The following is a 26,188-nucleotide window of genomic DNA, read 5'->3' as shown; positions in this document are numbered from 1 at the left end:
AAAGCATTTCTATTTAGTGAGTCCGCCAGATCAGAGGCAGGGATGACCAGGGACATTATCTTGATAAGTGTGAATTTGACAATTTTCCTGTCCTGCTAAGCATTCAAAATGTAACGAGTACTTTTGAGTGTCATGGAAAATGAATAGAGTAAAAAATATTTTCTTTAGGAATGTAGTGGAGTAAAAGTTGTCAAACATAAATAAAGTACTGATACAACTGAAGTTTTTGGTGTATTATACTTAAGTACTTTACACCACTGCATGCCAGTCTTTAGGGTAGTATTTTGTCTAGTAATGTAACACTTTCTCCACCAGAACGCAGTGAAGGACCGAACAGAAATGGCCCCCTTGGGATCATGAGGACATCATAGTAATGTGTGAGGCATTCACTCTCGGTTAAGTATTTCATTACTGAAACAAAGTATTTAAATCTCAATAATCAAATAGGTGATGGTGATGTTGACACTGACATTTTAATAGGCAATATAGGCATTACCAGAAATGCCCGTTTGGAGACGTTTTGGAAACATCCAAACAACGATGTTACTGCAACACCCTCTGCTGAGATTGAAAGGTAGGGAACTAACGTTAATCTCGACATCACAGTAGAGAGTTAAACACGGAAATCTGAGTCTCAGTACATAACCGCCCGCTACTAAATTGAATGACCTAAAGTGAACACATAGTTGCAGCATCCATCCACTGTGCGCTTTTACGCAATCCCTTTTATTGGCCTTCGGCACAGTTGGACAGTGGCATCAGGGGCGCGGAACGGAGTTTTACCATGCACTCTCTCAGGCTTGACTGACTACATGACATACGAGATGATGGCTGTTTTCTGGGGGGTTCTCCTCGCCTGTGTGGACTGGGGTTGGGGCCAGGAGAATCTCACACTTGATGGAGACGTCCGCGACTTTGCCATTAGTGACCGCTCCGTATACGTCGTTACGGATGACCGACTCTACCAGCTGGATCATGATTTTACCAAAGTTATAAAGAGGGATACTCCGAATGTAGTTTATCCTAACCAAGAAGTACCTCATTCCGACGAAACGTATCCATTTAAGGTAAACATTTTACTGCCATTCATCAAAAACAAGACCTTGATCACCTGTGGAACCACAAAATGCGGTTACTGTGAAATACTGGATCTCAACGAAATCTCGAAATCTGTGCATTCGGAGAATATTGAAGTGGGTTCATTGGACCCTGGAGATTCAACCATTGGATTTATTGTTGATCTCGGGACGAACTCCTACATTATGACTGGAAGGCTGCAGAGCCGTGTGCGTAAAGCGTGTGCGAATTCAGATCAGTTGCTTGCCCTACGGAATACACTAGAAGGACAGCATGGGGGAATCTTTTCTGATTCAGATGTGAGTACGACTCCGTATATTGACGCCAGACAAAAGGAGAAGTTTCAGTTTGTGGACGGCTTTCAGAGTAATTCATACATCTACGTGTTCTCGAACGTTCCCCAAGAGCGTCAAGTTCGAGTTATTTGGTTCAAGAGCGAGAACAGTAAAACAAATACGTTGAGGTACTTCCAAGGTGCGACACTCAAATGCTGTGGAAACACGGAGCGGCGGGAGCTCCTGTCTTCCTCTGTGATTCAAGGTTCTGGTGGGCTCCATGGGCAGGTGCTCTGGGCAGGTGTGTTCACGGCTGGTAACACAAGCGACCCCATCAACACCGTGCTGGCCATCTATAACATCAGCTCTACAGGGCCTCAACTCAAATACAATGACCCAGACTTCTGCTATAAAGGCTGTGCAGAGGTTGGTGAGATGATGATGATGATTTTATGTATGGTTTATAACCAACACCATAGCAAAGTCACTATCATTATCGTTACCCTAATTTCTTAGCAAATGTGTTGAGATTGTCTTTAACACGGATATGTATGCTGTTCCAGGCATTGCCAACGGGTACCACCCAGGACGGTACCACCCAGGACCTGCACCCAGAGACAGTGGTGTTTAAATACAGCTCCATGACATCAGTGTTGGCAGTGAGACACAACTCCTGGCTGGTGTTCTTCATTGGGACAGGAGACGGACAACTCATCAAGGTCTGTGGAACACAGTTATGAGAGCTCTTAACACACACACACACACACACACACACACACACACACACACACACACACACACACACACACACACACACACACACACACACACACACACACACACACACACACACACACACACACACACACACACACACACACACACACACACACACACACACACACACTGGCCTCATAACACCCCTCTCGTGTCCTTATTTCTCCCTTGAACACACAGATACTCATACAACAGAATAACAGCATGTTTTGTTTTACCGAGGTCTAAATTAGCCTGGAGAAACACCGCAGTAACTTTATTAGGCACAATAGTCTCCTTTATGCAGTGTTGTCCCTGGAAAGCTTTAATAATCCAGCTAAATCCCCTGCATGTTTCTAACAGAAATATCACCACCATGCAGTACACTCTAACAAACCAGACAGGGGTTTGGTCACCACTACACATCAATGATTGTTAGTCTATCGCGTATCATCATCACCAAATTCATACATACTCTTGACAGAGAGAAATGTGTGCGGTCAACTGATATTTACAGCTGCAGTATAGGGGATTTCCTAGGGCAATGTTATGCATTGTGGTTTGTAAGTGTTATGTGTCAATCTACAGAGAGATGTTATTCAAGTGTCTCTCTCTGTCCCATGTCAGCTTGCTGTAGACAAGGCCTACAAACCTGCCTGTCCCAGAGTGCTCTACAATTCAGATGACGACCGCCGTGTGTTTCCCAAGATGCACCTGGATCCAGTGGACCGCAAACATGTGTACATGGCACTGAGGAACCAAGTAAGTTCTACTGTACACAGAGATAAATATTATACAGTACAAGCATTCTGAAATAGGACCCAGGACATAATATTGTGTGTTTGTTGTAGATGGTACGTGTGCCTGTGGCTCAGTGCAGTGAACACAAGAGTCTGAAGGACTGTTGGTCTGCTCAGGACCCCTTCTGTGGCTGGTGTGAGTCAAGGTCAGTCACAAGAACCACAACTACACACTTCTACAACTTACGCTATATAGAGATTTCTTTATTATGTCACATATTTTCTTTTCTAAAATGTACTTTTTAATTCTTGTTGTGAAGATCAATGGTGGCAGCCATTTCAATGTAATTCAATGAGGACAGTTGGTTTGTCTGTGTTAATGACATACCTCGGCCCAGGTTTTTTAATATCATATGATCTTGATTTTTACAAATTCAGAGTGATAGAACAAAGGGCATTTCCTCTATCACCCGGAGCTTCTTAAAATTAAACGTGGCACTATAGATGAAACTTCCTGTGAATATACACTACCATTCAAAAGTTTGGGGTCACTTGGAAATGTTCTTGTTTTTGAAAGAAAACCATTCTTTTGGTCCATTAAAATAACATAAAATTGATCAGAAATACAGTGTAGACATTGTTAATGTTGTAAATGACTATTGTAGCTGGAAAAGGTTGATTTTTTAATGGAATATCTACATAGGCGTACAGAGGTCCATTATCAGCAACCATCCCTCCTGTGTTCCAATGGCACGTTGTGTTAGCTAATTCAAGTTTATCAGTTTAAAAGGCTAATTGATCATTAGAAAACCCTTTTGCAATTATGTTAGCACAGCTGAAAACTGGCCTTCTTTAGAATAGTTGAGTATCTGGAGCTACAGCATTTGTGGGTTTGATTACAGGCTCAAGATGGCCAGAAACAAAGACCTTTCTTCTGAAACTCATCAGTCTATTCTTGTTCTGAGAAATGAAGGCTATTCCATGTGAGAAATTGACAAGAAACTGAAGATCTCGTACAACGCTGTGTACTACTCACTTCACAGGACAGCGCAAACTGTCTCTAACCAGAATAGAAAGAGGAGTGGGAGGCCCCGGTGCACAACTGAGCAAGAGGACAAGTACATTAGTGTCTAGTTTGAGAAATAGGTGCCTCATAAGTTCTCAACTGGCAGCTTCATTAAATAGTACCCGCAGAACACCAGTCTCAACACCAACAGTGAAGAGGTGACTCCGGGATGCTGGCCATCTAGGCAGAGTTCCTCTGTCCAGTGTCTGTGTTCTTTTGCCCATCTTAATCTTTATTTTTTATTGGCCAGTCTGAGATATGGCTTTTTATTTGCAACTCTGCCTAGAAGGCCAGCATCCCGGAGTCACCTCTTCACTGTTGGTGTTGAGACTGGTGGTTTTTGTTTTAAAAAACAGACGTTTCCAGCTACAATAATCATTTACGACATTAACAATGTCTACACTGTATTTCCGATCAATTTGATGTTATTTTAATGGACCAAAAAAAATGATTTTCTTTAAAAACAACATGACATTTCTAAATGACTCCAAACGTGTCCTGTTTATCTGTGTCACCCTAAACCTGCTCAGCCTGACCCCTCTATGTGATGTGATCTAGATGTTCGTTTCAGGATGACTGCCTTCAACCTTCAGCCTGGATCTCCATCTCTGAGGACTCCCAACAACAGAACATGGTCTCTTACCAGGTGGAGAAGAGCAGCAGTGGAGAGAGGATCACACTCACTGTCAAGGTCCACCTGAATGTGAATGAGACAGGAAGTCTCACCTTCACCTGTAACTTCTTCAGTAAAAGAGGTGATCTGTGTGACAGGACAAGCCCCGCTCCAGCTTTTCCGCAATGCTCCTGCCTGTTCTCCAGCGACCAGCTTCCTGCTGAAGGTAACCTTTCACCTTCTAACTCTCCTGTAGATTTCCAATTGACAAAATGGAGCATCTTGCTTAGAGATTGTTTCCCTGTGTTCTCCCACATAGGTTTGGATGTCACAGTGAAGATAAGAGTGGGGAAGCAGAACTTTGCTGAGAAACTGATGCTCACGAACTGTTCAGACATCACTGGACCACCTACCTCTGCCCTGTCAGTCAGAAATCCCAGATCTGTCATGCTTCGCCTCAGCACCTTCAAAGACTATGTTTCAACCTACTTGTTTAGACCTACTTCAATATTTACTCTAAATACATCTTTTAAATGATATGTTGGGCAGATTGTGTTACACACTTGCCTTTCTGTATGTTATAGATTTGTTAGTCCACATTTTGCTTGAGTAACAGATGGTATACATGTTTATGATTCAACTCAGTGTAGTATTCTTATTCCTGTCTCTGTGCCTCTCAGGTGTTCTCAGTGCATGACAGCTGGATGTAGCTGGAGTAATGATGTCTGCTCCTGGACAACCAGGTCTGCCAACTCAGACCCCATACAGGTATCTCTCTCTCTCTCTCTCTCTCTCTCTCTCTCTCTCTCTCTGTCTCTCTCTCTCTGTCTATCTATCTATCTATCTATCTCTCTCTCTCTCTCTCTCTCTCTCTCTCTCTCTCTCTCTCTCTCTCTCTCTCTCTGTCTCTCTCTCTCTCTCTCTCTCTCTCTCTCTCTCTCTCTCTCTCTCTCTCTCTCCCTCTCTCTCTCTCTCTCTCTCTCTCTCTCTCTCTCTCTCTCTCTCTCTCTCTATCTCTCTCTCTCTCTCTCTCTCTCTCTCTCTCTCTCTCTCTCTCTCTCTCTCTCTCTCTCTCTCTCGCTCTCTCGCTCTCTCTCTCTCTCTCTCTCTCTCTCTCTCTCTCTCTCTCTCTCTCTCTCTCTCTCTTTCTCTTCTCTCTCTCTCTCTCTCTCTCTCTCTCTCTCTCTCTCTCTCTCTCTCTCTCTCTCGTTCTCTCTCTCTCTCTCTCTCTCTCTCTCTCTCTCTCTCTCTCTCTCTCTCTCTCTCTCTCTCTCTCTCTCGTTCTCTCTCTCTCTCTCTCTCTCTCTCTCTCTCTCTCTCTCTCTCTCTCTCTCTCTCTCTCTCTCTCTCTCTCTCTCTCTCTCTCTCTCTCTCTCGTTCTCTCTCTCTCTCTCTCTCTCTCTCTCTCTCTCTCTCTCTCTCTCTCTCTCTCTCTCTCTCTCTCTCTCTCTCTCTCTCTCTCTCTCTCTCACACACACACACCCCGTATTTGAGGGTGTTCATCTCGCAACTTCTTCACCATGTGTGTTCCTGTATCTTGTTCATCAACCCTCTCTCACTTCCTTCCCCAGGACGTGTGCAGACTCAGCCAGTCAGGTTTGAACTACTCTGTAAGTCCATCCTGCTGATCACAGCCTTTTCCTCTTCATCAGCATCTCTCAGTGGATCTTATGTCCCTTATAGGGAAGTTTGATCTCAGAACAGGGAACTAAGTTCGTATGTATGTGGGGTTTTTTGTGCGCAAGTGTGCGTATGTGTCTGCATGTGACACAGAGTGGACTTGAAGTGGTCTGAGATTTTCACGGTGACATTGACGGCACAGTCATTTCATGCAAAGTACCTATTACATAGCTTAGGACATCTGTTATGTGACAAGGACAAAGATTTCTTGTATATGGTCACTACAACCTATACACTACCAAAACATGTGTTCACACGTGTGTCGTAAGCTACTTACTGTACATACATACATACATACATACATACATACATACATACATACATACATACATACATACATACATACATACATACATACATACATACATACATACATACATACATACATACATACATACATACATACATACATACATACATACATACATACATACATACATACATACATACATACATACATACATACATACATACATACATACATACATATACAGATAACATCTGAACTTTAATAACCCCGAAAGATCCATTATAGTGTCTGTATTTGAGATGTTTTAATGGGATTACTTTGTTATCATGCTCCTCACAGTTTGAATGAAATGTGAATAATTGAATTAGATGTGATGAATATAGCTGTGTGTGTTTGGTGGTGAAGGAAGTGTTTGTTCCTTATTGGGTTTGGTGTTTGTAAAGTGTCATAAAGTTCCTTTGGCCTTATCAAACCTCACTCTCTCACACTCGCTCTCGAAAGCTAAGATTGAGGACAAAATGAAGACACTCAAATGGATGTCTACCAATGCCAAGATACTGTATTCAGTTAGACAGAGCAATATTAAGCATTTTTCGGGGGTATGATATTTATGCCTCTAACTTTGTCACTCATCATTAATTACCAAAACTAAAGACCAAGCCTACAGCCACAAACACATATTTAGTTTCAATTGTCTTTATCAGAAATATTGTCTGTCTGTCTCTGTGTCTGTTTGTTTGTTAGGAGCCAGTGATCTTTTCCATAGAGCCCAGTGTTCTGTCCTTCCATGGGAGAAACCATGCCTTGATGAATGGAGAGAACCTGGATCATGTGACCAAGGTTCGCATCCAAGGGCACATGAACTGCAGTCTCAAGGAGTGAGTCAAAGTGGACAATCGGTTGAATATGATTTATTTTCTAATGATGCAAACATCATTTTTTGAGATACATAAAAGGTGGATTATTTAAATCAATGCTTTTAAACAATGATTTCGATGGGTTTTTTCACTGGTGCTCAATTCATTCATGAAAACCCAATGCCTTACCACTGTGTTTTTGTAAAGTGTGTATCTAACCTGTGTAGTGTGTGTATCACCTGGTCAGGTCTCCAGTGTGGAACCACACTGGGTCCAGTCTGACGTTCCACATCCCCAGTGGAGACAAAGGTTCTGTCAGTGTGTGTGCTGTGCTGCCAGACGGTCGCTGTCTGGGCAAGGCCACTGTCACCTATGGGTCCTCACCATCCTGCACTGGGTTAACACCAAGCACTACCTGGGCTAGGTAAAAACATGCACAAACACACCCACATAGGTACGCACATATGATCAGAATTGTTGTATACACACACACACACACACACAAGCTATACAGAGGTTAAGAAACATGCCTGTAACTCGTTTCCACATATGGCTCCTGGCCATGGTGTTGTCTGATGGGAAAAGAAAGTGGGCCGCTTCCCAGAAGTTGCTTCATTCAACAGTGTTTTAATAGATGTTTCATTTCCCTCTTTCTCTCAACTGCTCAGCACTGGCTTCCCTTTTTGCTTTTGGTAGCTCTCTAAAGCAGATTCTTCATGTTTGGTTAGCTAGTTTTACTTAATTTATTCTGTCAAATGCTTTGTTTTGTGTTACAACTTTTTTTTCTTTCTCTGGCTTATTTAAATAATGCTGATGGGTCATGACTACAATTCCCATCAGCACGCTAGGTGTGACCAACAACCCTCCTCTGATTGGTTGATTTTGTATGTGTCCTGCAGTGGGAAGAGGAAGATCAAGGTCCACGGGTCCCATCTGGAGTTTGTGGAGGAGGTTGTTCATGACCACACCCCTCAGACCATCCAAACCAAATACAGCTCTGGGGTAGGCATCTTAACAGACTGATTTCATTGATTTCTTGACTAAGCGTCATGTCTTTACCCACTTACGTAACCAGTCAGCAACCTAATATGAACCTAATATACACACACAGAAATCAGTCATGGGGGCCTCAATATCTGAGGTATTCTAATTCATGTTGTTGGTGTTTTTAGACTCTGTGGTACCACACACCTCCCTTTGAACACATTAACCAGCCAGTCACCTCCACTGTGTCTCTGAGAGTGGCCAATCAGACACTGGCCTGCTCATCACAGCTCACCTACCATCCCGACCCAGAATTCACCAGCTACACCGCAATCAAGACAGGAAATGACATGCGTGTCACCATTGAGGTATACACACATGCACATGCATGGAGGCACGGATACACACACATATGTATTTTGGTAGCACACTCCCTCTCTCTTTCCCATTCATTCATACACACACATTCCATTTCTATTTTTATTTTTATTTCAGAAAAGGGCTGACAAGTTGAACATCACCACAGAAGAGATCTTAGTGTTTGGTGTTCAGGAGGAGAACCAGGATGTAGAGTGTGTCATGGACACCATCGAGACGAGCAACGAGACTGACTCTGTCATCTGTGAGATAAAGAACACTCCCAACTTTAACATCAATTCACTGAGGGTAAACCTCTTATTCAGATACATCCAAAAAGGCTGTTAATTGCTCTTGGAATCTCCGAATCAGAACTGTCCTTGGAAATAGTATTTTACAGTCAACATGCATTATGATGTGCTTGTTTTTCAGATAAGAGTTGGAAACTTCACCAAAATGCTTTTGCCAAAACAAGCTGCACCTTCACTGCTAATCATCCTTGTGCTTATACCCATCATCATTGTGGTCATTGTGGGTAAGTATTCACCCTCATCAACTTTGTTTTGACTTAGTGTCTCACGACAGACTGTAAATGTCCAATCAAGTAGCTGGCACACAAGATTTGGTTCTGGGTTCTGAAATGAGGTCTGACCTGGTTTGGTTGAATAGGTTTAGGTATGGTGGTGTGTGTGTGTGTGAATAAAGCTCTTGCCCTGTCCTGATCAGGTGCGGTGTTGTATTCCTACAATAAACAGAGGAAAATGGCAGCACAAATGAACAAGCAGCTGGATCAGCTGGAGTGTGACATCAGAAATGACATCAGACAAGGTCAGTCGTCGTGGAAACACCGACCTTGATTTATATTCTTAAATCACACACAGACAGGCAAACACACACTCATACTCACTGATGCACCAAATTGGCATCATACATGGATTTTAACAGAGTCAAGGCCCATGACTACCACCCACATGCAATTCACACATAGGGTTCATACGGTATAGTTACACCAAAAAGAAACACCTTTACTTACCCTTCTGTTCTCTAGGATTTGTGGATATGCAGACGGAAAAGTGTGATTTAATTGAGAACGTTGGAGCCATCCCTTTCTTGGACTACAAGCACTTTGCTTCCAGGATCTTCTTCCCTGACGTACGTAGGAGCAGAGCACAGAACAGAGTCAATGCAGTATATCTAATACAGTCTGATTTAAGATAAGAAATGTTGTATTAAATGGACAGATAGGTTGTGTTTTTATGTTCATAGTTCGTCCTATTGTTTCTATTAGGGTGGACCTGTGATGACCTCCTGTATCAAAGACATTGGCCAGGTGAGATTTGATTTAAAACCGTATGTGAAATCTGCTCGTCTGATTGCCATAACATTACTTTATCAATGACTGGAAGGGAAACGGAGGATGTAATAGATTTCCATAAGTGGCTAACATCTGTCCTGTGGTCAGGACGCTGTGAAGGTGCAGCCAGACGAGAGCTGTCAGGCCCTGTCCAGACTGATCCGGGATCAGGTGTTCCTCACCTCCTTCGTCCACGCTCTCGAGGAGCAGAAGAACTTCAACGTCAAGGAGAAGTGAGTCAGTGAGGACAGGACAGGACACAATTTAGGTCAAGTGTCACTTAGCTGGTTTGGGTATAGGATATACGACAGATAAGGTTAATGTACTGTATATAGTACAGTAGAAATGGTTTAGGTGTCATTTAAGTCATTATGGATGAGCAGGTTGGCGTCTAGAGCAGGTAATAGAGATGTCATAAGTCTGAGGTATGTTGTGTCATACAAGGTGTGCGGTGGCCTCCCTGCTGACCGTGTCCCTCCACGGTGACCTGCCCTACCTGACCCAGGTGATGGAGGAACTACTCAGGGCTCTGATGGAGCAGCCCAGTAACTCCCAGCCCAAACTCATGCTGCGACGCACAGAGTCCATCGTAGAGAAGCTGCTCACCAACTGGATGTCCATCTGTCTCTACGGCTTCCTCAGGGTCAGTCCTCCGTCTGTCTCTACGGCTTCCTCGGGGTCCATCCGTTTGCCTATACGGCTTCCTTGGGGTCAGTCCGTCTGCCTCTACAGCTTCGTCGGGGTCGTCAGTCTGCCTCTGCGGTTTCCTCGAGGTCCATCCGTTTGCCTCTACGGCTTCCTTGGGGTCAGTCCGTCTGCCTCTAATGGCTTCGTCGGGGTCCATCCGTTCGCCTCTACGGCTTCGTCGGGGTCGGTCGGTCTGCCTCTGCGGCTTCCTCGGGGTCCATCCGTTTGCCTCAACGGCTTCCTCGGGGTCAGTCCGTCTGCCTCTACGGCTTCGTCGGGGTCGGTCGGTCTGCCTCTACGGCTTCGTCGGGGTCGGTCGGTCTGCCTCTACGGCTTCGTCGGGGTCCATCCGTTTGCCTCTACGGCTTCCTCGGGGTCCATCCGTCTATCTATATCAGTCTATATTTATTATTTTCTTTCTACTTCTATCAAAGCCTTATTCATTCATATTGTATGTATTTATTAGCCTTCATGTCATTATGGTTAGCTCACAGTACATTTGTATTTTTCTCTCACACATTTCCACGTGTGTTTGAGTGTCTATGTAAATGAGTGTCTGATTTTGTAACTTTTCATACGAGTGCATGTAAATGAGTCATACCTAATTGCACATGTGAATACCGGTTTGTGTGTGTTTAACTGAGCTGTGTGTGTTGTGTCCCAACAGGAGAGCGTGGGCCAGCCCCTTTTCCTGCTGGTGTGTGCCCTGACCCAGCAGATGTCTAAAGGCCCAGTGGACTCAGTCACAGAAAAGGCTCTTTACACACTTAACGAAGACTGGTTACTGTGGCAGGCCCAGGACTTCAGCCCAATGGTACACATACACACACACACACACACTGCCACACACACACACACACTGCCACACACACACACACACACACACACACACACACACACACACACACACACACACACACACACACACACACACACACACACACACACACACACACACACACACACACACACACACACACACACACACACACACACACACACACACACACACACAGCACACTGCCACGAACGCACCCTTCCTGGATCTAGGGCATAGCGAGAGAGGTAGTTGGCAGTTCCTCCTTTATGTTTTGTTTGTTACCAGAAAAGTTGTGGTTAGAGGAGCTAGTCTGTTAGAAAATATATGCTGGGGCAAAAGTAGATGGGTTGAAAGTGATGTTACCCTCACAAAGATCCTCACATGCGATGTTGACAGGGGTAACTATTGCTGTTTTAGGAAGCTATTAGTAGATATGGCCTCCGCTTTGGCACATTTCTCAGTTTGTCTCTCAGACTCGAAAGATGAACCCTTTTAAATTAAAGAAACAAGTCTAGAAGTAAATTAATCAGAGCCAAAATGGATGCAAACTGTAGTCTTTATAAGCACTGGTTGAGCCATATCGTAATCCTGCTGAGACAGTTGCTCAGTGGTTTCTTATAACAGAGAAATGTTATCCCTATAGTGTATAAGTGTTATTGTATGAAGTCCATCAAGTGATATACACAGACATGTGGCTTTTTAAAGCTTTAGCTAACTGTGTGGTTTCCCTGACCCAAGTAGAAAGATAGTGGGAATGAAGGTTAGCTTCAGGGGTTAGCCACACACTGATGAATATATCTCATCTCACGTTTAATTTTCTAACCCAAACCTCATGCAAGTAGCCTACATCATGATGTATGTGTGTCTGTCTGACCGCGCCCTCCACCCTCCACCCTCCACCCCAGAGGCTACAGGTGCTGTTTGCTGTGGGAACAGACGGAGAGGTCAGTGAGCCTCTGGAGGTCAGTGCTCTGGACTGTGACACGGTGGAGCAGGTCAAGGAGAAGATCCTCCTGACCTTCAAGACCAAGTTTGGCTTCCCCTACAACACTCCTCTCCGACAGATGCACATCGGTCAGTTGTAGTACCTCATGTGTCCAAGACATTAGGAGAGAATGGAAGAGTGATGAGTGAATTATGACTCTAAAAGCAAATGAAAAATCTTGATCGATCATAGATTCTTTCAAAGGAATGACTTCTCTCTCTCTGTTTCTTGAACTCTGCAGAGTATGAGAAGGATGGAAGGTTTGTCCCACTGAAGGAGGTGGATGCCAGCTCAGGGGTTCTAGGAGAAGTGACCATGCTCAACACACTCAAGCACTACAAGGTTAAGAACACTTCCAAGATTCCTGATCCAGGAAATAAGCCTAATCTCACGTTCAATATTTCTCAATCTCAAATCAGCATCTAGGACAGAGAATATATACAGTGGTGCAAAAAAGTATTTAGTCAGCCACCAATTGTGCAAGTTCTCCCACTTAAAAAGATGAGAGAGGCCTGTAATTTTCATCATAGATACACTTCAACTATGACAGACAAAATTAGAAAAAAAATCCAGAAAATCACATTGTAGGATTTTTAATGAATTTATTTGAACATTATGGTGGAAAATAAGTATTTGGTCACCTACAAACAAGCAAGATTTCTGGTTCTCACAGACCTGTAACTTCTTCTTTAAGAGGCTCCTCTGTCCTCCACTCGTTACCTGTATTAATGGCACACGTTTGAACTTGTTATCAGTATAAAAGACACCTTTCCACAACCTCAAACAGTCACAATCCAAACTCCACTACGGCCAAGACCAAAGAGCTGTCAAAGGACACCAGAAACAAAATTGTAGACCTGCACCAGGCTGGGAAGACTGAATCTGCAATAGGTAAGCAGCTTGGATTTAAGAAATCAACTGTGGGAGCAATTATTAGGAAATGGAAGACACACAAGACCACTGATAATCTCCCTCGATCTGGGGCTCCACGCAAGATCTCACCCCGTGGGGTCAAAATGATCACAAGAACGGTGAGCAAAAATCCCAGAACCACACGGGGGGACCTAGTGAATGACCTGTAGAGAGCTGGGACCAAAGTAACAAAGCCTACCATCAGTAACACACTACGCCGCCAGGGACTCAAATCCTGCAGTGCCAGACAGCAGTGTCCACCTGCTTAAGCCAGTACATGTCCAGGCCCGTCTGAAGTTTGCTAGAGAACATTTGGATGATCCAGAAGAAGATTGGGAGAATGTCATATGGTCAGATGAAACCCAAATATAACTTTTTGGTAAAAACTCAACTCGTCGTGTTTGGAGGACAAAGAATGCTGAGTTGCATCTAAAGAACACCATACCTACTGTGAAGCATGGGGGTGGAAACATCATGCTTTGGGGCTGTTTTTCTGCAAAGGGACCAAGAAAGAATAAATGGGGCCATGTATCGTGAGATTTTGAGTGAAAACCTCCTTCCATCAGCATGGGCATTGAAGATGAATCGTGGCTGGGTCTTTCAGCATGACAATGATCCCAAACACACCGCCCGGGCAACGAAGGAGTGGCTTCGTAAGAAGCATTTCAAGGTCCTGGAGTGGCCTAGCCAGTCTCCAGATCTCAACCCCATAGAAAATCTTTGGAGGGAGTTGAAAGTCCGTGTTGCCCAGCAACAGCCCCAAAACATCACTGCTCTAGAGGAGATCTGCATGGAGGAATGGGCCAAAATACCAGCAACAGAGTGTGAAAACCTTGTGAAGACTTACAGAAAACGTTTGACCTCTGTCATTGCCAACAAAGCATTGAGATAAACTTTTGGTATTGACCAAATACTTATTTTCCACCATAATTTGCAAATAAATTCACAGGCCCGTCCTACTATGTAATTTTCTGGATTTTTTTTCTCATTTTGTCTGTCATAGTTGAAGTGTACCTATGATGGAAATTACAGGCCTCGCTCATCTTTTTAAGCGGGAGAACTTGCACAATTGGTGGCTGACTAAATATGTTTTTGCCCCACTGTATATATTTTTTACATGCAGTTGAAGGCCTAAACATTAAAAAATTCAGATTAAAGGTCCAATCACTGGCAGCTGTTGTATGTCAATGGCTAATGCCTGGATTCCATCATTACCGCTGAAGAACTGCACGATTGGAATTTAAAGTGACTTAAATGTAAATGTAAATGTAAAGGCAACGTTCCCTTGTCTGCGGAGACTGCATTCACTGTAAATCCTGCATAAGTCGGCTCAATAGGAAAATACCTTTCCATTTCAATCGTGCTATAACGCGGATCTTCCGCGATCCGGATTCAATCTTGTCCTGAGTAGTTGTAATAACTAGACGGATTGGGTTGTCAAATTGTTGCTTAATGTCACCAAACCACATGCACAAATCTGTCAGGTATCTTATAAGTAGAGGGTCTCACTAGACTAGAACATCCTTGACATTGAATCAGAGTGTCACGGCCGATGCTGGAAGAAGACCAAGGTGCAGCGTGGTGAGCGTACATATTCCTTTTTATTAGGATGACGCCTACAAAAACGCCCCCCCCCACAAAAAAAAATCTTGAAGCTTAAGGGCTATGTGCCACAAACAACGACAACTTCCCACACAGAAATGAGGGAAAGGGCTACCTAAGTATGGTTTCCAATCAGAGACAATGATAAACAGCTGTCTCTGATTGAGAACCATACCGGCCAAAACATAGAAATACAAAATCATAGAAAACAAAAACATAGAATGCCCACCCCAAATCACACCCTGACCAAACCAAATAGAGACATAAAAAGGCTCTCTAAGGTCAAGGCGTGACACAGAGTACTAAGTACAGTGTACTGCTCTGCTGCTCTCATTCTGCAACCTGATTTTTAAGGCTACTAACAAGCATTATTAGCTCCAATCCAAGGCAGCCTGGCTGGTAGGACTGAGCTGCCTGTGTCACAAGGCCAAACCAGATCACAAATAGATTAGAACTCCTGTACTCTTTATTAGTCTCACTGTAGAACATTACTGTATTTTAGGTCTACCAGCTGGTTGAGAAGCTTGTAACTCAGCAAGCATTTATCGACCTTCTAACTCAGTGTGTGTCTACAGGTACCGGATGGAGCGTCCATCAAAGTGCTTTCTAAGACCCATCCCAGTCTGAGTCCTCAGAGCAGCCTGAAAGGTAAGGGTGTCAACAGAGATTGCCATGCTACAGTACAATATGCCTCCATAGCTCCTAGAGATGTGGATCTTGTACACTTCGCCTCACACTGTATTATACAGGAAATTAGTGTGTGTGTGTGTGTGTGAGGGGGGATGCCTAGAGTACACTACACACAGAGTACACACAAACAGTATTCACACACACACAAACGTATGTGTGTGTGTGTGTGTGTGTGTGTGTGTGTGTGTGTGTGTGTGTGTGTGTGTGTGTGTGTGTGTGTGTGTGTGTGTGTGTGTGTGTGTGTGTGTGTGTGTGTGTGTGTGTGTGTGTGTGTGTGTGTGTGTGTGTGTGTGTGTGTGTGTGTGAGGGGGGGATGCCTAGAGTACACTACACACAGAGTACACACGAACAGTATTCACACACATACAAACGCATGCTCATAGTTAATGCTCATCACTACCACACACGTGGGCACAGAGTAACTTTTGCGATTCGCTTTGTCAAAGTCCATCTTTTATTTATTGTATTTGTTTATTGAAACTTTTATTTTGTCAGGGTGGAGTCCCATTGAGACCAAGGTCTCTTTTACAAGGGAGCTCTGGTGCAAACAATTACTCAATCAAGACAGCATGGGCCCAAAAGAAATGCACAAATAAAAAACAATAATCAACAAAACAAACATTCCTCAGTAAAAGTTGAGTTTAAAGTAGACATGTTTTGCTCCACATTTACCCTCCCCATATTTCTAATGTTGTTATATGGCAGATGTGAAACACAAGTGAGATGCAAAACCACTTAACTGTTTCAGCTTATATAAAACACGAACAGAAACCAGGAAGCTATTTAGCACAATTGTCTGCTATTTAGTCATCCATGGTGACCTGGACCTGTTGTTGTGTATTTGTCACAGACGATCAGAACTACTCCACAAAATACTTCCATCTGGTAAGTGCCAACATGACCTCTGAATTTGATGTCACTGTTTTGCGTTTGATATGATTGATTAATGGTGCTCTTTGACCCCAGATTGATCCTGACATTGACCAGGACCAAAAGAAGAACCCGGAGAGGAAGAAGCTGAAACTGAAGGAAGTGTACCTCACCAAGCTGCTCTCCACCAAGGCAAGAAAACTCACTGTTAACTTACATCCTGACCTGTCAAACCAACCCCTTTCAACCTGCCACTGTGCTCTGATAAATGGTTAACTGAAAGATGGAAATCTAGATTCTTCAGTTATGTGAGATCCAGCATATATACTGACTGTAACAGTTCCCTTTTCTCATTTCCCCTTTGAACATTGCTTTAAAAAAAACATGGATAGGTACTAAAGTGGCTTGCTTGGAGCTGTCATTGCAGTTTCAGTGTAAGGGACATTATATATGACCATATGATCTCCACTTCCTCCTTTCTCAGGTGGCTGTGCATTCGTTTGTGGAAAACCTGTTCAGAACGATCTGGGGAACCCCTAACCTCAAAACCCCGCCTGCCATCAAGTACTTCTTTGACTTCCTGGACGCCCAGGGAGAGAGCAAGAGGATCAGTGACCAGGATGTACTACACATCTGGAAAACCAACAGGTATGTGTTCATCTGGGTCATATGGATGTGTCACTGCAACCTTAAAGGTCATCAATGATGTCACAATTGCCCTTGATTCGAAGCAATGTTCTGATGCTATTTTTATTGACTTGGCCAAGGCTTTTGATAGGGTAGACGATTCCATTCTTATGGGCCGCTAATGAGTATTGGTGTCTCTGAGGGGTCTTTGGCCTGATTTGCTAACTTCCCCTCTCTCAAAGAGTGCAGAGTAAAAAGTCAGAATATCTTCTGCCTCAGCCACTGCCTGTCACCAAGGGAGTACCCCAAGGCTCAATCCTAGGCCCCACGCTCTTCTCAATTTACATCAACAACACAGCTCAGGCAGTAGGAAGCTCTCTCATCCATTTATATGCAGATGATACAGTCTTAAACTCAGCTGGCCCCTCCCTGTATTTTGTGTTAAATGCTCTACAACAAAGCTTTCTTAGTGTCTGACAAGCTTTCTCTACCCTTAACCTTGTTCTTAACACCTCCAAAACAAAGGTCATGTGGTTTGGTCAGAATTATACCCCTCTTCCCACAGGTGTGATTACTACCTCTGAGGGTTTAGAGCTTGAGGTAGTCACCTCATACAAGTACTTGGGAGTATGGCTAGATGGTACACTGTCCTTCTCTCAGCACATATCAAAGCTGCAGGCTAAAGTTAAATCTAGACTTGGTTTGCTCTATTGTAATCGCTCCTCTTTCACCCCAGCTGCCAAACTAACCCTGATTCAGATCCATCCTATCCATGCTAGATTACAGATACATAATTTAAAGATCGGCAGGTGAGGGTGGTCTTGAGCGGCTAGATGTTCCCTACCATTCAGCCATCAGATTTTCCATCACTGGTTGATGCTTATTTATAAAACCCTCTTAGGCCTCACACCCCCCTATCTGAGATATCTACTGCAGCCCTCATCCTCCACATAAAACACCCGTTCTGCCAGTCACATTCTGTTAAAGGTCCCCAAAGCACACACATCCCTGGGTCGCTCGTCTTTTCAGTTCGCTGCAGCTAGCGAGTGGAGCGAGCTGCAACAAACACTCAAACTGGACAGCTTTATCTCAATCTCTTCATTCAAAGGCTCAATCATGCACACTCTTATTGACAGCTGTGGCTGCGTTGCGTGATGTACTGTTGTCTCTACCTTCTTGCCCTTTGTGCTGTTCTCCGTGGCCAATAATGTTTGTACCATGTTTTGTGCTTCTACCATATTGTGTTGCTACCATGTTGTCATGTTGCTACCATGCTGTGTTGTCTTGTGTTGCTGCCTTGCTATGTTGTTGTCTTAGGTCTTACATTATGTCAATTTGTGCTGTCTCTCTTGTCGTGATGTGTGTGTTGTCCTATATTTTTTATTTGTAATCCCAGCCCTCGTCCCCACAGGAGGCCTTTTGCCTTTTGGTAGGCCGTCATTGTAAATAAGAATTGGTTCTTAACTGACTTGTCTAGTTAAATAAAGGTTTAATAAAATTCACACTGTAGCAAAACATTTTGCAATGGAAAACGAATATGAGCATTTTATTTTTATGATTAAGCTCAAGTAGTCCTTCCATTTTTCAGTGTTTTCTTCCATTTGGTGCCTAATGTATATGACCCTGAGGGTACACCTGTTTGAGTATGTTTATAGTAGAATCCATCTTTCTTAATGTCTTTCCTCATGTCTAATCAATGTGTTGTATTTACTCACTCATACTCAATCCACTACTCACTGTATTGGGATAGTAATATAATGTTTGACTGGCCCTCTGCCCTGCTCTTTCCCAGCCTGCCCCTGCGGTTCTGGGTGAACATCCTGAAGAACCCCCAGTTTGTGTTCGACATGGAGAAGACCCCGCCTCTGGACGGCTGTCTGTCCGTCATTGCCCAGGCCTTCATGGACTCCTTCTCCCTGGCTGAGAAACAGTTGGGCAAGGTGGGGACATGACCGTGACATCGCAGAATATAATGACTAACACACCTCATCTCTTGTGCTTTTGTGTACGTTTCTGCAAATCTCAATATCAAATATGCAAAAAGAGTTGGTGGTTCACACAACTTTCAATGTAAAATGTACTAGGAGACATGTAACACAGAAAGGTTGGTTGTTCAAATCTCATCTCTTGTGCGTTTGTGTACGTTTCCACAAGTCTCAATGCAATTTATACGAAGAGTAGAAAAAGTAAAATTCCTGCTTTGGACCTGAGATGTTTCTTGTGTTTTTGTGTACGTTTACACAATTCTCTATGTCAAATAAACAAAGAGCAGGGTAAAGAATGTGAAGGAGAATGTGGTCCAATGGTTAAATCGCTGCCTAGCAGCCAAGCGGTTGTAGGTTCAAGCCTAAATTCTTGTATGTTTCTGCAACTGTCAAATTTACAAAGAGAATTGTAATTAATTTTCAGGAGTTTGTGGCTCGAATTTGGTGCAAGAATCTCTCCCCCTAAGGACAGGGATGTAGGTTTGAACCTAGGTGCCAGCTACTGGGCATGGTTACCTACTGATGACTCTGCTGGTCAGTGAGTCAAGGCCATTACTGAATAGTGCTTTTCGAGGTCGTTTCGATTCGATTATCAGTTTTCAATTTCAAATATATTTAAACATGAAATGCTCTATGTGGGTTGAATGCTGTAACACATAAAAAAAATGATTATTAAAAGTCCCATGATGGTAGTGACTGCCCCTTACTGCTTAACACTTATTAACCATAATTTATTCACAACATTTCAGTTGTTTAATACATTTGATGACTTCATTATTTCATTCAAAGTCATCATCTCATCTCTATAGAGTTGCTGCCTGTGCGGTCTGACAAAATCACTATTTAGTAGTTCTTCAAAGTAAATAAGGCATACCTTTATGACTGCTGAACAACAACTATCAATCACTTAGATCATCTATTTTCAGGTAGCGTCTTGTCTCCAATGTTCCCTCTCAACTGATCCACGTAGATCACATATGTCAGAGTCAAGGCCCGCGGGCCACATCCGGCCCGCGAGAAGGTTTTTTACGGCCCCTGGGATGATCTTGATTTATTATTAGAACCGGCCCGCAGCAAGCCGGCAGCCCGCAGATCTTTTACACGCACCAATACTACATTTCCCACAATGCAACGGTGACGCACCGAGCAGTAGGCTGCTTCATTTCAATATTTATTGGCACAGCAGTTGTCAGCATCACAGTAAAATTAACTTTCAGATACCCATCAAAAATGGCAAAACGGAAGGTGGACACTGAGAACCGGGGGTTTCAAACAAGGTGGGAGTCGGAGTATTTGTTCACGGAGGTAGCTGGAAAACCTGTGTGTCTTCTGTGTGGAGAAAGTGTGGCGGTACTGAAAGAGTATAATCTGAGACGACATTATGAAACGAAACACGCGGACAAAAACAAGAATATGGACATGGAACAAAGGCTACAAAAGGCAGAGGAATTAAAACGAGGCCTCAAATCTCGACAGGCTCTGTTCAAAAAAGCCAAATCACAAGGCCAGGCTGCTGTCAAGGCCAGTTTTATTTTGGCAGAAGAGATCGCTAAATCAGCCCGGCCATTTACGGAGGGGGATTTCATCAAAAACTGCATGATTAAAGTTTGTGACGAAGTTTGCCCAGAAAAAAGGCAACTCTTTTTAAATGTGAGTCTGAGCAGAAACACCATTGCCGAGAGAGTAGACCAGTTGTCCATCAATCTAAAAGAGCAGCTTGTGAAAAAGGGAAAATATTTCATTGCATATTCCTTGGCTGTGGATGAGAGCACCGACATTTCTGACATTGCCCAGTTGTCAATTTTCATCCGCGGAGTGGACTCCAGCCTAAGCGTGACAGAGGAGTTTTTGGCTTTACGTCCTATGCATGGCACAACTACGGGGCATGATTTGTATGAAGAGGTGTCAAGATGTGTAAATGAGATGGAGCTGCCTTGGGAAAAACTTGTGGGTTTGACAACCGACGGAGCACCTGCGATGTGTGGACACAGGAGCGGACTGGTGGAGAAGATACGGGAAAAGATGCAAGAGGAAAACGCGACAGGTGAGCTGACAGCTTATCATTGTATCATACACCAGGAAGCGTTGTGCGGTAAAGCCTTGAAAATGGAGCATGTAATGAGCATCATCACGCGCACAGTTAACTTTATCAGAGCCAAAGGTTTGAATCACCGCCAGTTCAAGGCATTTCTGACGGAGTTAGAAACGGAGCATGGTGATTTGCCTTATCACACAGAGGTGCGATGGCTAAGCCAGGGAAAGGTGCTTCAAAGATGTTTCAAGCTTCGTGAGGAGATTTGTCTGTTCTTGGACAGCAAAGGGAAAGACACAACACAACTCCGAGACGAAATGTTTCTGTGTGAAATGGCTTTTCTGTGTGACATTACGAGTCATCTGAATGCAATGAACTTGCAGCTGCAGGGTCGGGATCGTGTCATCTCTGATATGTACAGTACAGTGAAGGCATTTAAAACCAAACTGACTCTGTGGGAGACGCAGATGCGGAATGAAAATTTGAGCCACTTTCCCAGCTGCCAGACCATGAAAGAGAAGCTCTCTACCAGTGCGTTCCCGAGCGCACAGTTGGCTGATAAAATAGGTATGCTTGCCGCTGACTTTCGACGCCGATTTGCTGACTTTGAAGCACAAAAAAGCAGGTTGGAACTGCTCGGTAACCCATTTGCTGTTGACGTGGAAAGCTCACCACCAAACCTCCAAATGGAGTTGATTGACCTCCAATGCAATGATGCACTGAGGGCAAAATATGCGGCAGTGGGTGCTGCGGAGTTCGCCCGTTTCCTCCCGACACAATGCCCCAGCTGCGCATCCAGGCTGCTCAAACGTTGTCTATGTTTGGCAGCACATACCTGTGTGAACAACTGTTTTCTTTGATGAACTTGAACAAAACATCACACAGAAGTCGACTTACTGCTGAACACCTCCACTCAATTCTGAGGATTTCCTCAGCTCAGAGCCTTACCCGAACATTGATGAACTTGTGGAAAAGATGGGACACCACCAAGTATCACCCTCAACCTCAAACAAGTGAACATTACTGTGCAATCACATATTTAGAGTTTTTACTCAGTTCAAGTTTAAAAGTTAAAGTTTAATATTTGTTTTCACTGCATGTTACTTCTCCTTAAACAAAGTGTTGTTTTTGATTAATAGATTTTTGCACTTTATTTTATTGTATTTCAATCCAATTATATTTTAAAAATATTTCAGTTGAGTGGATGATAGAAAATTGCTATTATTGTTTTTTTCTTTGAAGTAAATTTAGCCCACTTTTGCTAAAATAGAAAATATAGGCTACTGATGGTGCCTTGAATACCGGTTTCTTTCATTTAATGTTCATGTTATGGGGATTTTTATATAAAGGAAATTTGTCTTTTGTGTCTGTTGAAAATGAAAGATTACTGACAGAGCCATAAGAAAATATTGCTTTATTTATCTGATCATATTGGAATATATTTGTTAGGTTTTCAGTAGGTTCAATTAGGTTCACTAGACTATATGCGTCATTTAAAAAATTTTCAATGAACATTCGAACAGTCCGGCCCTCGGCTTGTAGCTACATTTTTTATTTGGCCCTCCGTCCATTTGACTTTGACACCCCTGACGTAGATCATGTATTTTCAGGTAGAGATACCTCAAGTGTTCCCTCTAAACTGCACAAGCTTGGCCCGCACCTCCTCCAGGCCTGCCACACAGAAGAAATGTCAGGCCGCGCAGAGACGCAAGAGATTGAACTTCACTGAGTTCACCCCATTAGTTTGCGCTATATAGATCAATGTTTTTCTGTGATTGAATCAACATTATATCAGCCCCTTTTCAATGCAACGAAACAAATCTAACTTTGCAAGATTTGAGGCTGTGATTTTGTTGTAGGCAGAGCACAACAGAGTATAATTATATTGGTGGGTAGCCCAGTAGGGGTCTTTCAATAGAATTCTATTGGTGGGTAGCCCACTAGGGGTCTTTCAATAGAATTCTATTGCTGGGTAGCCCACTAGGGGTCTTTCAATAGAATTATATTGGTGGGTAGCCCACTAGGGGTCTTTCAATAGAATTCTATTGGTGGGTAGCCCACTAGGGGTCTTTCAATAGAATTATATTGGTGGGTAGCCCACTAGGGGTCTTTCAATAGAATTATATTGGTGGGTAGCCCACTAGGGGTCTTTCAATAGAATTCTATTGGTGGGTAGCCCACTAGGGTTCTTTCAATCACCTGCTAGTGAATGAACGTGCTTTTCAGATCAGTTCAGAGCTGCTCACATGAACATTTGTTGATATTCTTTGCTCGTTTGCGAGTTGTTACCCTAGTTATAGATAAGTATAGGTCGGCAATGTGGAGGTTCCGCTTCTGACAAGAGCACAAAAATGGTGGTCTACATTTCAAGCCATCTTTGAAAAGCAAGTCAGGTAAAAAGCTTGTCTTAATTAAAGGGGCAGTGTTGTATGTTGAGACAGGCTTGAATAGTCAGAGGGGTAGCCTACATTCTAATTCTCTGTATGGTAATAATACATGCTATTTTGCAAAGATGTTTCTTGCAACATGCAACACAATACAATTTGCAGTCCCCTATTTGTTCCATAGTGTCACAGACCAAATTAAAAATCATTCATGTCAAGCCCTTCATAATGTAAAATAATGTTTTTAAAAAACATCTCATGCAATGTAGGCCTGCATTGAACACCACATATTAGGATACTGAAGGCTATATCATAGAACTCAAAAGCTATTTCCGTGTGAAAACGTTATGGGATTTGCTCCATTGGCTTTGTTGGTAGGCCTACATTATGCTCAAGTAGCCTATTAGCTATTGTCGAACTGTAAGGATACAGCCTCAATGTTCACAAAAAAACGTGCATCGGAAGTTGCAAAGAATTTGAGGCAACTTTCAAGTTTCCACTCACAAGACCTAACATTTCAGTGACCCAATGAATTTGAGGCAACATTGCTTGTCTCTTCTCTCCCTTTCTATGTTTGCACTACACAGACAGGCCAAGTAGAAGCACAATGGATTATGGGCATTGTAGTTAATTACCATGTTTTTTTTTGCAGTATGTAGAATATTGGCTTGTTGGAAACTACAACTCCCTACTACATCGCACAAGTCCAGGCTTGGTCTGATTTATCGCTAAAGAAACTGCGCATTGAGTTCACAGAAAAAACGAACGAACAAAAATGGAATTCAAATTAACCGACGTCAATCCATTAGTTGTTTTAAAAAATATATATATTCCATGTCAGTTAAACGCTCAACACTAGCATCGATAGGTATAATGCCAGTAGCTGCCTATGGATTTGACAGCTCTACCTTGAATCGAGCCCATAGATGTAAAACAAAATGCAAGTCACAGGCTTGGTCTCATAACTTGCAGGCCTCTTAGAATACCTGGCATTGACAATGCTAGAAGCTCAAATGTAAGCACACCTATCACCTAGATTTGACATGACTCTTCTACCCTCTCTCTGTTCCAGCATGACCCAACCAATAAACTGCTCTATGCCAAAGATATCTCCCAGTACAAGCAGGAAGTAAGGGCTTACTACAAGCAGGTCAGGGACCAGCCACCAATCAGCAGCTCTGAGTTCAAAGAGTTCCTGCATAAGGAGTCAAAGGTACCTCCCATCTAGTGGTTGTTTTCTAATTCATTTTGATATTGTGCTTTAAGGACATTAAATGTATATTTGTTTCTTTAGAAACATGAAAACGAATTCAATGAATCTGCTGCCCTCCGTGAACTCTACAAATACATGCAGCTGTACTTTGATGAGGTAAACTGTCTTTTTCACTCCCACCTTTAGTAATCTCCCCTTAATTGGCATTCATGATTTTTCCCATAACCTTCACACTTCCCCTGCACTGTCTAATCACTTCAACCAGGACTAAACATCTTGAAAAATATGTTGTTCAGGCCAACATGATATGATCACTGTGTAACTGTAAAGCCGACTGGCACAAAGCCCAGGTCTTGGGAAATGAAATAACTGCAGTGTCAAGGCAGAGCATAGCCGATACCACTTCTCTGTGGGGTAAGGGGGTGGTCAGGCTGTTTTCAGTTCTTCATTTTGTAATGATCTATGGACTGTTTTGAGCTCCACAATGGCAGCTGGCCATACCTGCACCAAATATTTAGTTTGAATTTGCCTAGATTGTGTGGAATGATAATCCCCCATTGTGGCATATTGCTACTGGCTGAGGTCTGAAGTTTATGGACATGAGCTGCCCCCCCCCTCCTCTGCTTGTGTAAACAATTGGGTGTGTGTGGTGTTTCCCTGGCAGATTAAACTGAAGCTGGATCAGAACGGCGCCCCCGTGGAGTTGAAAGAGCAACTGCAGCATGTGAAGAGCCTGTTTGACAGCCTCAAGAGCTGTTCCTGGAACTGAGCTCACTCCCTCCCCTTCGACGTGCTGAAGGCCAGAAAGCTGCTCTAAGTACCGATGCCCACCCTGCTTTGTGATTCTAAGATGGAATATGTCAGGAGACACAGGGATTTACAATTCAAGAAGAAAAAATACATACAAATCGGGAGGCTTTTCCGATTACTGGGATGAACCAAATGATGGCAGGAATTAGCAGGTCACATTCCAGACAGACATTTACCCAGAAGCAGCAAATACACTCTTATTCTGAAGCTGGGACTTTTGTTTCCTCAACCAAAACTGAAAGACTAAAGAAGAGTTCAGCAGTTCTAGTGTTAATGGTTCACACAAGTAAAGCTCACAACAACAAATATGTACACAACATCAGTAAAGCATAAACATTTATTTGTATGAATTGCAAATACAAAAACACATACATCTTGAAATAACATTACAAAAAAAAATGTATAAATGTTGTGCAAGTCACAGCTCTTTAGATCCACGAAACCAACTTTTAAAATGTTTTTTTTTTAAATACAAATGCCTTTGGGACCATCACGCTTTTAAAGTTTTAGAGTGATGGTCTTAGCGTAAACATTTGATACAAATCTCACAACAGTCAATTAA

At 43.1% G+C, this 26,188-nt stretch overlaps 1 protein-coding gene across 3 annotated transcripts; it reads left to right on the top strand.

Annotated features, from left to right (window-relative positions):
* The first annotated feature begins 591 nt into the window (after positions 1-591).
* On the top strand, positions 592-26,179 carry plxnc1 (plexin C1). Of its 3 annotated transcripts, none has more exons than XM_046328485.1 (30): positions 592-1,778; positions 1,916-2,071; positions 2,736-2,870; positions 2,960-3,054; positions 4,473-4,753; positions 4,847-4,949; positions 5,208-5,295; positions 6,099-6,137; positions 7,202-7,335; positions 7,562-7,738; positions 8,214-8,316; positions 8,487-8,666; positions 8,794-8,964; positions 9,088-9,190; positions 9,382-9,483; positions 9,704-9,807; positions 9,944-9,985; positions 10,136-10,242; positions 10,454-10,652; positions 11,364-11,510; positions 12,422-12,590; positions 12,743-12,843; positions 15,591-15,663; positions 16,556-16,590; positions 16,672-16,767; positions 17,060-17,223; positions 18,995-19,142; positions 24,676-24,816; positions 24,898-24,972; positions 25,481-26,179. In XM_046328485.1, exons 1-30 carry the CDS (start codon positions 813-815, stop codon positions 25,583-25,585), a joined length of 4,539 nt encoding a protein of 1,512 aa, XP_046184441.1. In that variant the 5' UTR covers positions 592-812; the 3' UTR covers positions 25,586-26,179. The 3 variants fall into 3 exon arrangements, with proteins under 3 accessions (XP_046184441.1, XP_046184440.1, XP_046184439.1); XM_046328484.1 differs by having other exon boundaries at positions 10,130-10,242; XM_046328483.1 differs by having other exon boundaries at positions 593-1,778; positions 10,118-10,242.
* The last annotated feature ends 9 nt before the right edge of the window (positions 26,180-26,188 follow it).

This window comes from Oncorhynchus gorbuscha, linkage group LG25, assembly GCF_021184085.1.
Source record: "Oncorhynchus gorbuscha isolate QuinsamMale2020 ecotype Even-year linkage group LG25, OgorEven_v1.0, whole genome shotgun sequence".
Classification (NCBI taxonomy): domain Eukaryota; kingdom Metazoa; phylum Chordata; class Actinopteri; order Salmoniformes; family Salmonidae; genus Oncorhynchus; species Oncorhynchus gorbuscha.
This window is presented reverse-complemented; position numbering and strand designations above follow the sequence as displayed.